Here is a 13,583-nt window from a genome sequence, read left to right on the forward strand (position 1 = left end):
CAGCTCGTACGCCTCGAGCTACTGTGCTTGACGGTGCAGACAGCTGGGGGAAGCAGAGCGGCTCACGGCTGACCAGCGCTGTCATCAGATAGCCCTCTCCTTGGCCATTTATTTTTATATAACCCTGACCTCTCAGCATCCATGATGCTTTAGTAACAGGCCTTCATGAGATTGGACAAGAGGCAGATGGCCTGCAAAGGCTCCAGCACGTAGCGCAGAGCCTGCCACACAGAAGAGGCCCAGTAAGAACGGATGCATGAACAAATGAGTGAGTGGGTCAGTGTATCAATGAGAGAAGGGAAGCTGTCCAGGCAAGAACATGCCAACACCCTGAGCCACACACACGTCCAGAAACCTCCATCTTAGACATCCCCAGGCACCTGCTGGCCTTCCTCTGAGACCCCACTCCAGGACTGGGGAGCACACTCACGTTATCAGCCAGACCTGGTGAACTTCATTCATTCATCAGCATCTCCTTAACAAAGTCTTTAAAAATGCAGGTACAGGGCTTCCCTGGTGGCGCAGTGGTTAAGAATCCGCCTGCCAACTCAGGAGACATGGATTCAATCCCTGGTCCGGGCAGATCCCACATGCCACGGAGCAACTAAGCCCGTGCGCCACAACTACTGAGCCTGCGCTCTAGAACCCACGAGCCACAGCTACTGAGCCCACGTGCCACAACTACTGAAGCCCGCGCGCCTAGAGCCCGTGCTCCACAACAAGAGAAGCCACCGCAACAAGAAGCCCGCGAACCGCAACGAAGAGTAGCCCCCGCTCACCACAACTAGAGAAACCCGCGTGCAGCAGCGAGGGCCCAACACAGCCACAAAAAAAAAAAAAAAAATGCAGGTACCACTCTGCTGCCTGCAAACATGACACACTCCCTGCTGGGTTCATCCTTTGCCTGTTTAGAAAATCAACAAGACAGGCTGGAGTAAAAAGCTTGAGCTAAGACACACAGAAGTGGCTCTGAGGAAGTAATGATTCCCTCGTCCATCACTTGCCTCCCTCCTGTGCAGCCTCCTTGTGGTGGGTTACGGGGGCACCCGGCCGCCCGTGGACAGCAGCAGAAGCTGACATGCCTTTCGGGGATTCCCCCAACGTGTCAGAGTCCTAATTTTAATTCTTACATTTGCATATGAAGCTAAAAGTTGTTTCCTGAGCATCCCACCATGGGCCAAGCCTCTTGACATCACAACAGAGTTCTGGGCACTCTGTGAGTCTCTCTCTCTGTCCTTCTGTCTTTGTCCCTCTGTCTCTCTCTGTATCTCCCCATCCCAATTCCTCAAGAAAAGAACGTTATGATTGGGAAGTGGGGTGTCCCCTGGGTCCTGCCCTTTTTTGCCTCCTCAGACTCTGAGCCCCAAGCTGGGGCGTGAAGTGGTGGGAAAGGACTGGCACCCCCTTTCCCATTTCCTACTCAGAGACACTGCGCCCCCCACCCCAAACCCTCCACCACCCACCCACATGCCTCTGCACACATCACACCATCCCTTAGATTGTTCCTGCCCTCGGGTCACCGTGGTGACAGCACTACAGTGCTGATGCTGCTTCCCAGAATGGACAGACATGCTCCCCCACCCTGAGGACAGCCTTCCCAGGGCTCCCCTCGGTGGCCTAACTCCACCCCCACCCCTAGCTGGCTGCAGGGCTCTCCAGCTGCCCACTGCCTGTTTGACGGCCCTAGCAGGACGAAGAGCCCTGGGAGGGGAGGAAGGCCAAGCAGGGAAGGGCTGGGCCCTGGCGGAGGAGGGAGGATGGGTAGGAGCAGGAAGCTGTGTGCAGAGGCCAGGCCCACCTGCCCACCTGTGCAGAGGCCTGAGGTTGCTCGACCAGGCCCTCAGGGGCTAAAGAGATGCAGTGCAGGCCAGAGAACCCTGTGTGACAGGCGATGGGGCCCAGGGCCTGGGAGTCGGGAGGCCTGGTTCCAACGCCTGCTCTGTCTGTAAGGCCCTGCCCTCAGGACACTGATCACGTGAAAGCCCCTTTCAAGGTACTCTAAATGGGGCCGTACAGTATGAAGTAGCCTAAGAGCACCAGCAACAAGGGATGAAGTGTGAGGACAGGGACAGGGAGACCGAGAGGGCCAGACAGAGTACAGAGCCAGGGGCCAGGCAACCCGAGGCAGCTTCCCGAGGAGGCGGGCTGGACCGGGCACAGCCTTGCAGAGGCTCAGGGGCAGGAGGGGACATCAAGGGAGGAGCATGGAAGTCCCCAGAGGTCAGGGGGCAGCCCGAGGCAGGCAAGAGGAGTGAGTGAGTGAGTGTGTGGCAAGCGGGAGGAGGAAGGCAGGTCCTGTGGTGTGGGAGGCCCAGAGACGGGCCCGCTTCTGACTCCATCCTGGATGGGCACCGTGGGCCCCTCGAGAGGAAGCGCTGTTGCATCTGCTTCCAGGGTAGGAAGTGGAGGTGAGGGGCCGCTAGGGTGGGTGTCTCAGCTCTTGCCCCATCCTACCCCTGTTCTCATCGGAATCCCACATGGCGAGAGGCAGAAGCACAACCAGAAATGTTCCAGCAAAAAAAAAGACACAATGGTTCTTGGCAGACTTTTTCGGCTAGAACATTTCCAGCTGGGCTCCAGGCACATCGAGGGTCCACCCTTTCCTCCGCTGGCTTCCGGCCGACCCCCCGCCCTTACTCGGCTCTCCTCTGAGCCATCCTCTCATCATCACGTGACAGAGCCATGGCCCCTCAGCCCGCACCCCCAGGGACCCCCCGCCATGAGGCTCAGGACCCTCCATTTCCCTCAGGGGCTGCGTTGTCCAGGACGGGATGTGGGGCTCTATCCCCAAAGAGTCTTGGCAGCGGGGATCTTTGAGGCCGGTGCCATGACAGCCAATGGTGTGCATCGTGTATCTGGCCAGATCGGGTGAAGGCCTCTGCTTCCTTTAAGGGAGGAGAGTCAGGCAAAGGCGTGGGGATGGGGGACAATGGCTTGACAGCGCCATGGGCAGCGAGTCCTGTGCCCAGGAGGGGGTTCTCCAGTGGGCCCCATACCTTGGCCCAGCAGTGTGTTCTGAGTACCAAGTTGGCCTCCTGGGGTAGCCTGAAGGCAGCAATTCCAAGAGGGGTCAGGGTCTCCCATCCCCCCACCCCCCATGCTCAGTCAGGGGGTGGGGAGTGAAATGAATGACAGCTGGCCTTACCCCAGCCTATGCTCAGGTAGAGCCTGAAGATGCGCTGCTCGGAGAAGACAGCGAAGGCCAGCAGCGTGTACAGGTACACCCCCTCCACCAGGAGCCAGTAGTAGTTGGCCGCCACGCAGTACTGCATGAGCAGGAACGCCAGGCGGCAGCCCAGAGAGTCCTGGGGGCAGAGGAAGGGTCCCCAGGGGACAACAGCTCTGCCCCTGCCTCTCTCGACCCCGCTCCCAGTCGCCCCAGCTGCAATCCTGCCGTGGTGAATGCAGGGTGACAGAGCTGACAACCTCCAGCCAGAGCCAGTGTTAAGAACTTGACCTGCTTTAGCTCATCGGATCCTCACTACCCTGGATGGAGGAAACTAATATTATCCCCATACAGGTGAGAAAACTGGAGTCCCAAGAAGTTAAATCACTTGCCTAAAAGTTAGCTTGGAATTCAAACCCAGGTCTGTCTCCAAAAACCACTCGCCTGAGTCAAACAGAACTCCCTAAGGGCAGGGCAGTAACTCCCTTCTTAGGCTGGGGGCTCCCCAGCGTGGACAGCCTCTCCCTGCCTCTCCCATCACACTGGGGGCTCCCTGAGGACCAGGCCTGGGAAGCTCTTGCCTTTCTTTGTACCAGGCCTGGGTGGGGTGGGGGAGACAGACTTTCATGGACTGTCCACCCCCTCCCCAGGCCCTCCATGGACACACCACACACCTGGTAGGAAAGGAGCCCATCCCACTGGTGCTGCTGGGCGGCCGTGCTGTACATCCACTTGAGGGCTGCATCCTTGATGAAGACGGACAGCGCTCGGAGGATGAAGGATGCAAACAGGTTCAGGTGGATGTAGTTTCGGGTACAGTGCAGGTGTCTGCAGGAGAAAGCAGGGCCCGCCCTGGCACAATGGCCGACACTTCTGCTCCACAACCCCCGGTTCTCAGGCCAAAGCACACCTCAGGCATGTGTCCAGCTCTGGGACCATGCTCCTGTCTTTCTTCCTCTGGATGCCCTTCTTTCCTATAACCTTGAAAATCCTTTGGGTCCAACTCAAATCCTGCCTGGCCATGAAGTCTTCAGCTGTGTGGTTACTGCCACTCCCAACCCCGTCCACACTCTTATCTTTTCTCTGCTGCATCTTCTCTTCTACAAAGTCACAAGTAACCCAAGTGATTTGTGTGAGGACCACTGTCCCCACTGGGGACTTGCTTGGCTTCTTGATGACGGCCCATGTCTAATATGCCTCCAGGCTGCCTTACAGAGGCAGAGTGAGGCTCAGCATATGGCAGGAATTCAAAAGGTATTGGATACAACTTCAACATCCTTTCATGCAAAAACACGTAGCAAACTGGAAATATGAGGGCATTTCTTAACCCAATAAGGGCTATCTAGCCAAACAGGAGCAAACATCATTCTCACCTGAAAATTTTTAGAAAGATTCCCTTTAAAATCAGGAACAAAATTAGGATTATCCAGCTGTAAGATCTACTTACATCACACCTACTCAACTTTGTACTACAGATCCTAGCCACTGTCAGAAGGCAAGGAGAAAAATGCATAAGAACTGGAAATAAAGACACAAAACTGTCATCATTTGTAGACGATAGACGATCTTCACAGGAAATCCAAGAGAATCAACACACAAATTATTAGAACTAATCAGAGTTCATTCAATAAGGTTGCTGATATGTACGTTTATGTACATCAGCAATAAACAATTAAAAGTAAATTTAAAAAATTCATTGGCACTATTTTTAATTGGCTACCTAGAGATAAGTCTAACAGAAGAAGGCACGATTTCTATGGAGAATACAGTAAAACTTGCTCAAAATTATTAAAGAAGATGCAAATTAACGGGAGATTCACCAGATTCATGGATAGAAAGACTATCTTGAAAGTGTCTATTCTCTTCACAATAACCAATAAATTCGATATAGCGATAATAAAAATTCCAACAGTTTTTTGATGGAAATTTTAAAAACTTATTATAAAGAAGAGCCAAGGGCCAAGAATATTCCAGACACTCCTAAAGAACCACAGTGTAGGGGCCCTTGCTAGAAGAAAACCAAGTTGTTTTTATTTTTTGGCCACAGTGCATGACATGCAGGATCTTAGTTCCCCGACCAGGGTTTGAACCCATGCCCCCTGTAGCGGAAGCGTGCAGTCTTAACCACTGGACCGCCAGGGAAGTCCCAAGAAAACCAAGGTTTTTGACGAATCTATAGTGGTTAAGGCACCATAGCACAGGCAAAGGGACAGATAACTAGACCAATGGAAAACAATCCACATGACAGAGACCCACTCAGGCACAGACGATGCTTGCTGCAGGGCAGAGCAGGCACTGCTATCAATAAATGGTCCTGATGCAATCAACATGTACACATGGAATATGTATACATGGAAAAATGAAATTAAATCTCTTGTTTTCACTACAGACAAAAATAAATTCCAGGTTCACCAAACAGCCATAAGGGATGTGCAAAACTTATGACCCTGGGATAAGGAAAGGTTTCTTAAACAAGATCATAAAGAAATTTGGCCTTTGGGAAAAAAAATTGATAAATTTTTTTATCAATTGGAAAAATGAATTTTTATCAATTGATAACACTTACTGATATATTTATCTTATCAATAAAGCCAGATACATTGATATATTTCATTCCATTAAAATTAAGGACTTCTGTGCATAAAAGGCACCATAAAGCGAGTGAAAAAATAAACAAACCCCAGGCTGAGAGGATATAGCCTGGGTTACTATCCAGAATATACAAGGAGTGCCTAAAATAAAAAGAAAAAGCCAAATAAGCCAATAAAAAAGTGAGCAAAGGATACGAACAAGCAATTCACAGAATGAAACATAAAAAGTATGCTAGATCTCTCCAGGAATCAGTGATATGCAAATTAAAATCATAGTGAGATATTTCACACACTTCAGGTTAGCAAGAATTAGGTCTGAAAATAGGAAATATTGGTGAGGATGTGAAGCCAAGGGAACTCTCATGTATGATCAGTAAGAGGGCAAACTGGCATGACCACTTTGGAGAACAACTTCACAACGCCTAATAAATTTGCAACAGCACGCTGTATTCAGACCAGGCAATTCTACTCAGAGGCATGTGCCCCTGGAGAAAGGCACAAGGAGTCATGGGTAAGAATGTTCATTGTAGCAAGGCTTATAACTCAGAGAAGAAAAAAAAGAGAAACACCTCAAATCTCCATTAAAAGGATAACAAATAACTAAACTGTAATATATCATACAATGGAGTGACACTTAAAATGAATGAAACAGAACTGCCTGTATCAATGTGAAAGAACCTCACAGAAACATAATGTCAGGCCAAAAATAACTGCTGAAGCATATGTCCAACACGCCATTAAAATATGCAAACCCCACACTATATATTTGTATAGATTCTTAGAAATGTGGTAAAAGTACAGAGAGATGCATGGGAATTATCAGTGGCCCCTCAGGGGTTCCCTCTGGTGAGGAGGGAGCGTTACTCGGGGAAGCTTAACCGCGCGGTGGGCTTTAGTTCCTGGGCTGGATGGTGTGTGTGCACAGGTGATCATAGTATCAGCCACTGTATTTTCAGATCTCTGAACATTGCATAATAAAAGGAGAGAATATTCTCAGTGAGGGCATTTATTAAACACTGACTGTGTGCCCAGCCCTGACTGTGCCAGAAGCCATGGGGACCACAGGAGGAATGTCACCTCTCCTGTTCCTGCTGGCTGGTGTCCTGAGCTCCCTACCCTCAGAATCCCTCCTGCCCTTGAACCCAGCCCTCCTGGCCCACCGCCATCAGTGCAGAGGGCATGGGAAGAGCCCGGTACTCTGGAAGGAATGGCTCATCTAGGTTAGACCTAGGAAAGAAATTTTCCATAGGAGCTGACAAGCTCCAAAGAGCACAGAATCTCTAACCCCCGAGGTCTTGTCTAAAATCATACTGAATTCCCGATGATCTGTTACACACACTCACCGGAGAGGACTCCCCCCACTCCTATCACCCACTGTTAAGGTGTGGAGCACGTGCTTTGTGTGTGCATGTGTAGTGTTTGTTTTTCCTTTTTTGCAGTATTACACGCACACATTTACACAGCACAGATTAGACTAAGTACACAGTGTGGTAGCCTGCGTTTTCAGCCTCATCAGTCTACCACATAGGTGGTGTGGGTTCTCTGGACATCTCTTAGGAGAGGAACCTGCTGCATTGCTGTTTCAGCTTGGTGCCCCCTCCTCTATTTGGGGACAGGACGGCAGGTAAGGCTGAAGCAGCCCCCTTACCTGAAGCCCAGGAGGATGGCCGAGGCGATGACCAGTGCGGAGAAGGAGAGTGCGTAGCCCACCGTGTAGATGACGTAAAGGGACAGGAGCTGCTGCTCCGGGGAGTTCTGTGTGCACACGGGGGACACAGTGTACAAGGGGTGGCCCACAACCCTCCTCTCCCACATTCTTCTTTCCCACGGGGCAGAGGTGGGGCCCCAACGCAGCCCCACTGGGATCCTGGAACTAAGAAAGAGAATAGCCTACGGTGATGGTCCTCGGATTTCTAGGGCCCTGTTCCAAGGCCAGAGAGGTGAACGCACACCACCTCTGTCCAGAAAGCATGGTGTGCAAAGCCCGAGAGGCAGGGGGATGGGCAGATGGCCACAGACCCACTCGCCAGATGCCCAGGTCCCTGCTCCCAGGCAGCTGGCACCCTGCTGCCCCCCAGCTCGCCGGCTCAACTCACTTGGTCCCCTCGCTTGGACTCCTCGCACTCGGACAGGTCCCTCCAGGGCAGGCTCGAGTTGTCCTTGTGCAGCCACAGGCCATCGGTGGTGCAGAACCGGTACACGTGACCCTGCAGCACTGGGGCGGAGACACGCAGGAGCTGAGCCTCGTCCCAAGGCCACCTGCCCCTCACCCCTCTCCACCCTGGGGGTCACCCCAGCTGCCCCAGAACTGACCCCTCTACACACACACACACACACCCTCGGGCCTTCCTCTCCTGCCATGTGCCTGTCTGACCCACCCTCAGCCTCTCCTCTCAGCCACCCTGGAATGCAGCTTGATGAATTCACACTATTGAGATGAGACTGCGCTAGCCCATTTCCACACCCCTGCCTCAAATCGTGCTACGGACAAGATTTGGTGCTGACGAGCAGTGGCCCCAACAGACCCACAGCCACCCTCTGAGACTGCTGATTCACAGAACTCAGGCCCCACCTTCCCGGGCAGAGCAGACCCCAGGAACAAAGAGCTCTTGAGAGAAAGAAGGAGACCCAGCCTCATCCTCAGGGAGCCCCGGTCTGAGGGGAGACACAGCCCTGCCCTTAAGAAGTTCTCATCTGATGGAGGAGACCCAGTCCTACCCTCAAAGATCATCTGATTTAAAAGGAACACAGAGTCAATGTCAGAGACATAGCCCTTAGAGACACTCTGTTCCAAGGGGTAGTGGTGCGGGGAGGGAAGACCAGCTCTTCCCTTCAAGTAGCTGCAAGTAGCTGGAGATGGAGACTGTCCTTGGAGACCTCCCAGGCTGAGAGTGGGGAGACATCCAGCCCCTGGCCTCAAGGAGCTCCCAGTCTGAAGGAGGAAGGAAGCACAGTCCCTGGCTTCAGAGAATCAAGACTCTCACAGAAAACAAAAACCAAAAAGTGCAGAAAGGAATAACAGAAATGCAAACCGAGAGAGAGCAAACACAGGCCCAGCAGGGCTGGGGGTGGGATGTCCCTGTGTCCACTCACATCCCACCCGGGCATCTGGCGCTGAGGCGACCACCCTGCCGTGCCTCACTGTCTGCCCACCCAGGGAGGGGGTGGCTTGCAGCCCCAAGTTTGCAGTGAGATCACAAGAGGGGACAGGGGATTACTTGTGTCTGAGAGGAAATGTAAGTCTGACCGCAGGGCCAGGAAACTGGGGACAAAAGTGGGGAGAGATTTAGCACAGGGGGGATCAAGGAGGGGAGCTGGAGCCAGGACGAATTTTAAAAGATTTAAAAATTCTAAAAGACAAAAGATTTTAAAGACCAGCCTCCCGGCTGTGGGAAGGAGGCTCAGCGTGAAGGAGGGAGCATGGAGAAGCCGCAAGGCCCTGGCTGGCAGTGGCCGCTCAGAAGTTTCCAGGTGGGGAGGCAGCAGTAAGGACAGGTCTGTGGAAAAGGATCATTAACATGAGTGCCTGATGGCGGCAGCATCAACCCCAGGGCCCACACCACCAGGGCCGGGAAGGGACGCACCCTCTAGGACGGGGCTGTATTTCACAGTTCACAAACCATCAACCCGCCCACTGCTGCCATATGCCAGGACACCTTCACTTTAGGGGCCAGGGACAGCTCTCTGCCTGCACAGTCAGGCACCTGCAGGGCCTGCCAGTGGGACCCTTGTCCTCCCTGAGCCGGTCCCTGGCTCCCAGCCCACTCTCCCCTTTCTCCACTCCCTTTCAGAGACCCTGACCCGCTTCAGGAGACAGAAGTTATCTGGTAATACTGTGGGGTGAGTCAGCTTGCGGCATCACTGCTTCTAGAAGAAACTGCATTTTAAGAGACTTCCCCAGGAAGAGAAACAAAAGCCTGAAAATGTAATGATGGGACTTTGGGCAGTGGGAGGAGCAGTGTCCCAATAGCCCCCTGGCTCATTTATGAACAAAATCAGGAAAGGACAAAGGCAGAGAACAGGAGGCACCAGGTCTGATTTAAGCAACTAGAAGGGCCCCCAAATGTCTCTCTTATCTGCTGCATGGATGCCTGGAGTTCTTCACCAGGGGTTGAGTCTTCTGATATAAGAGCAAAACCAGTCTTCAGGAGTCGATGACCCCAGAGCAGTTATGGTGATCTGGGCTGACTCCATGGAGTGAGACTTATATCAGAACCTTCTCTGGAAACCCATTTAGATGGGAGGAAATGGGGAGAAAAGAGGAGGCAGAGGGGCCAGGGGAAGGGAGAGGACATCGCAAAGGGGCCCAAACTGTCGAAGCGCCACGTACCCAGGACGCAGCCCGCAGCAGTGTGACCCTAATGACAGCCACTTGCCACCGCTGGCACAGGGTCTGGCATACAGGAGGCACTCGAATTGATGTTTTCCTTCCTACCTGCTCCTTTCGAACCCTCTCTGCAGGCTGCTCACTCATAGAATCAGGTTTTGAACACCTGCTGTATGCCTGACACCTTTGAACATCACGACCACCTTACAAGGTAGGCACAGCAAATCCCACTTTACAAATGAAGCAACTGAGCCTCTGAGAGGCCACGTGACTTGCCCAAGGTCATCCAGCCAGGAAGCGGCAGAATCAAGATTGCAGCCCTCGTGGGGCTTCCCTGGTGGCACAGTGGTTGAGAGTCCACCTGCCGATGCAGGGGACACGGGTTCGTGCCCTGGTCCGGGAAGATCCCACGTGCCGCGGAGCGGCTGGGCCCGTGAGCCATGGCCGCTGAGCCTGCGCGTCCGGAGCCTGTGCTCCGCAGCGGGAGAGGCCACAACAGTGAGAGGCCCGCGCACCGCAAAAAAAAAAAAAAAAAGGTTGCAGCCCTCAGCTCTTGGCCTCCAGAGGCCAAAAGTCAGCAGCCAAATTCACTGCTAACAGTCAGCAATGGCCATGTGCCATTTATCTGCCCTTCCTCCAGGCTTGGACTTGCCAACATTCAGCATCCTCCCAGCAGGTCCTCTTGCCAGTTTGGGCCCCCGGCACCCTGCCATTCCTGGGCCCTCTGCTCAGGGCAAGCTGGGAGGGTAGGGAGGCAGTGTGTGCACAGATGTATGTGTTACTGGAACAGTGTCAAGGGATCACTGCGTCCCTGCGAAGCTCAGTGAGCCTATACGAGTGCGTCTGTCAATTATCCTTCATTAGCAGCAAATATGAAAAGCCAGGGCTGGTTCCTGGCCGGGCTGCGGTCCCCAGGTGCCCATCTTGGCTGGAGATGGGGTGGGTGTGGGCACTGTCTGGCTTATCAGCCCAGCTTTATCTGGCCCAGGTGCTGCTGATCATAGCCAGAGGCTTGGCTCTGGTCTTGTCAACACCAGGAGGCAGCCAGCCGCATGCCAGGAGGCCTAGGGATATTTCATTAAGTCAGACCCTGGTGCTGGAACTAAAACCCCCAATTAAACACTTCCCCTCCCGGAAACCACAGCGGCGTCTGTAATCAAGCTAACAGCCGCCCTTCCACGTGGACGCGGGCACTCAGGGCTGTGGAGAGCCGCTCATGAATCCATTAGCTCCTGCATCCTGGCAACAGCAATGGTCAGCATGGACTCCTGGGCCCCCAGCTCCTGGGCCCCCATCTCCTGGGCCGGGAAGCCAAGTTTCAAAGCGGGCAGTCATAGGCCCTCCCCAGAGTGCTGGAATGAGGGTCAAAGGCAGGGCTCGAACTGAAGGTGTCCGCTTGGGGTGGGGGTGAGGGGCAACGCATCACATCACAGCCTAGGAGAAGGAGCTCGGGTTCTGAACGACAGACTCAAGGTCAATCCTGGTTCTGCCCTCAACCAGCTATGGGACCTTGGGCAGACCTCCCCAGGTCTCAGTTTCCTCATCTGTAAAATGGGAACCCTGATAACTTCCCAGGTCTGTGGTGTGAGGATTAGGAGATAAAGCATGTGAAGTGCCTGGTACCTGGTTCGTCTTCAAACTAGAGTCACAGTGAAAGACCTGCTGCCACCCCCCCTGCCCGCACCAATTCCTCAAAAGGGTACCCCTTCACTGGGGGGCGGGCTGGAGCTTAGGACACCGCCTCAGCCGGAGCTCCTCCAGGGCCAAGCTGGGGCCTCGGTTTCCCTCTGGCAACCCCGGCCTGCTGTATGAGCTCAAGGGAGGCACCTGTCAGAGCTTCCAAGAACTGTGAGTTATAGACAATTTTTAAAACATTTTATGACTCTCCTATAATTAGAACCAAGCTAACAGGTAGGGATCAGAAGGGGGTGCAGCTAATGAGACTGGAATGATTTGTAATGAGCAGATCAGCTGTTTGTGGTTAAACAAGGCTGCTGGAGGGCACTCGGGTGGCAACAGGCTCTCTGAAGCCACTCCAGCCTTCTGGTTTACAGAGAAAATCTTGCGGACGCAAGGCATCTCCTTTGAACGCCTTCCTTCCTTGACTCACCTGTTCCCACCCTCTCTGTGCAATCCCCAGTTCTGAATTAGAGGGGTCAGAATTCAAGGACTTGGCTGGCTTCCCTGGGATACTGTATAGTTCTGAGGCCTGGCCTGGCCCCATCTCTGAGCCTGACATCCTCCCTCCCTGGAGGGCACTTTTTCCCCCTTCTCCATCTGCCTGTTCTTCCAGGCCTGGTCCCGATATCACCTCCCTCTGGAAGCCTTCCTGGTGCCACACCCCAGGCAGAAGAGGTGGCTCTGACCTCCCTCAGCACCACTTCCCAGGCCCCTGAGCTGACCTCTTCAGCCCCATGGGGAAGATCACCCCTTCTCCCCAACACCCACATACTCACACACCCCTAAGGTCTCACTGACATCCCCAGCTCCTGACACAGACCTGCCCCGGGGAATTGTTCTGAATTTAATTCTTTCTCTAGTCACTCATTCTTCTTCCCTGCTCTGCACCCCAGAAGGCTGACCCCTGTGGACAGCATCACTTGGGCTCTTTGCCCTCCGCTGGGTTTGGCCAATGGGAGGCACCAGCAGAAGGTAGGAGGGTGGAAGGAGAGAGAGGCTGGGGTATGTCTCCCTTGCTCCCTTCTTGCCTTGATTCTGAGGTTCTGGCAGTGGCACTGCCTCTCTGTGGCCAGGGCCCTGCCCTGCTGGTGGCCTCTGCATCACCACGACCTCCAGCTGTTCCTGCCCCGCTCGGGTCTAGGGATGCTACAGCTTCCCACTGTTGTGGTCCTTGGTGCTTTATGTACCTCTTTGGCCCCTTAACCCTGCCAGCCTCTGAAGTGGCCCCTCCACTGAATTCTTTTCAAATTCCCAGCTGAGTGTGTTTTCTGCCAGGACCCTGCCTGAGACCCGTCCCCCTTGTTTCTCCCCACTTCGAACTCCCACTATGACGTTTTTCCACAGTCTACCCCCTTGATCAGCCCAAGAAAGTTCCAGAACTGCCCCCTTCCTGCTCCCCCATGCTCTGGGAGGGGGTGAGGGGAGCCCCTAGTGCCAGCTTCTCCCAAGCGGAACAGCCAGGACAGGCCAGAGGCAGCAATTATGCTGCAGGAGCCCACGGTGGGTGTCTCTGCAGGTCCCTAACTCAGAGAGAGGGGAGAGGGAGGCAGAGTCTGTGATGCCACGTGTCAGAAGAGGGAGTGAATTAGCTTGGTGAGTCAGGGGAGGGGGGCGGGGGCTGGCAGGGGGCCTGCACAGTGGCCGCTGTCTTCACGGAGAGAGCAGTAAAACCGTGTTCGCTCATAAACGGGCACCACCAGGACCTATTTCCTGCTCAAATAAAATTAAAGGTGATGGATGGAGCCGCGAGCGACAGGCAGAGCTGGGGACAGCTTAGTGCTGAGTGATGGGCCCTGTCCTGCGCCTGGCTCCCTGGGGT

The 13,583-nt window shown here is 53.8% G+C and overlaps 1 protein-coding gene across 2 annotated transcripts in view; it reads right to left on the minus strand.

Moving 5' to 3' along the window:
- GLP1R (glucagon like peptide 1 receptor) overlaps positions 1-13,583 on the minus strand; it is a 38,150-nt gene that overhangs the window by 13,936 nt on the left and 10,631 nt on the right. For both annotated transcript variants that reach the window (XR_013830119.1, XM_079933571.1), the window contains exons 4-7: positions 7,854-7,972; positions 7,406-7,512; positions 3,841-3,994; positions 3,146-3,305 (exon numbers count right to left, since the gene is read on the minus strand). Coding sequence is in view for 1 of the 2 variants with exons in the window: in XM_079933571.1 (XP_079789697.1) it covers positions 3,146-3,305; positions 3,841-3,994; positions 7,406-7,512; positions 7,854-7,972 (540 nt within the window). In the remaining variant the exon portion in view is untranslated. The remainder of the gene's footprint in view (positions 1-3,145; positions 3,306-3,840; positions 3,995-7,405; positions 7,513-7,853; positions 7,973-13,583) is intronic.

This window comes from Stenella coeruleoalba, assembly GCF_951394435.1.
Source record: "Stenella coeruleoalba genome assembly, chromosome: 10".
Lineage (NCBI taxonomy): Eukaryota > Metazoa > Chordata > Mammalia > Artiodactyla > Delphinidae > Stenella > Stenella coeruleoalba.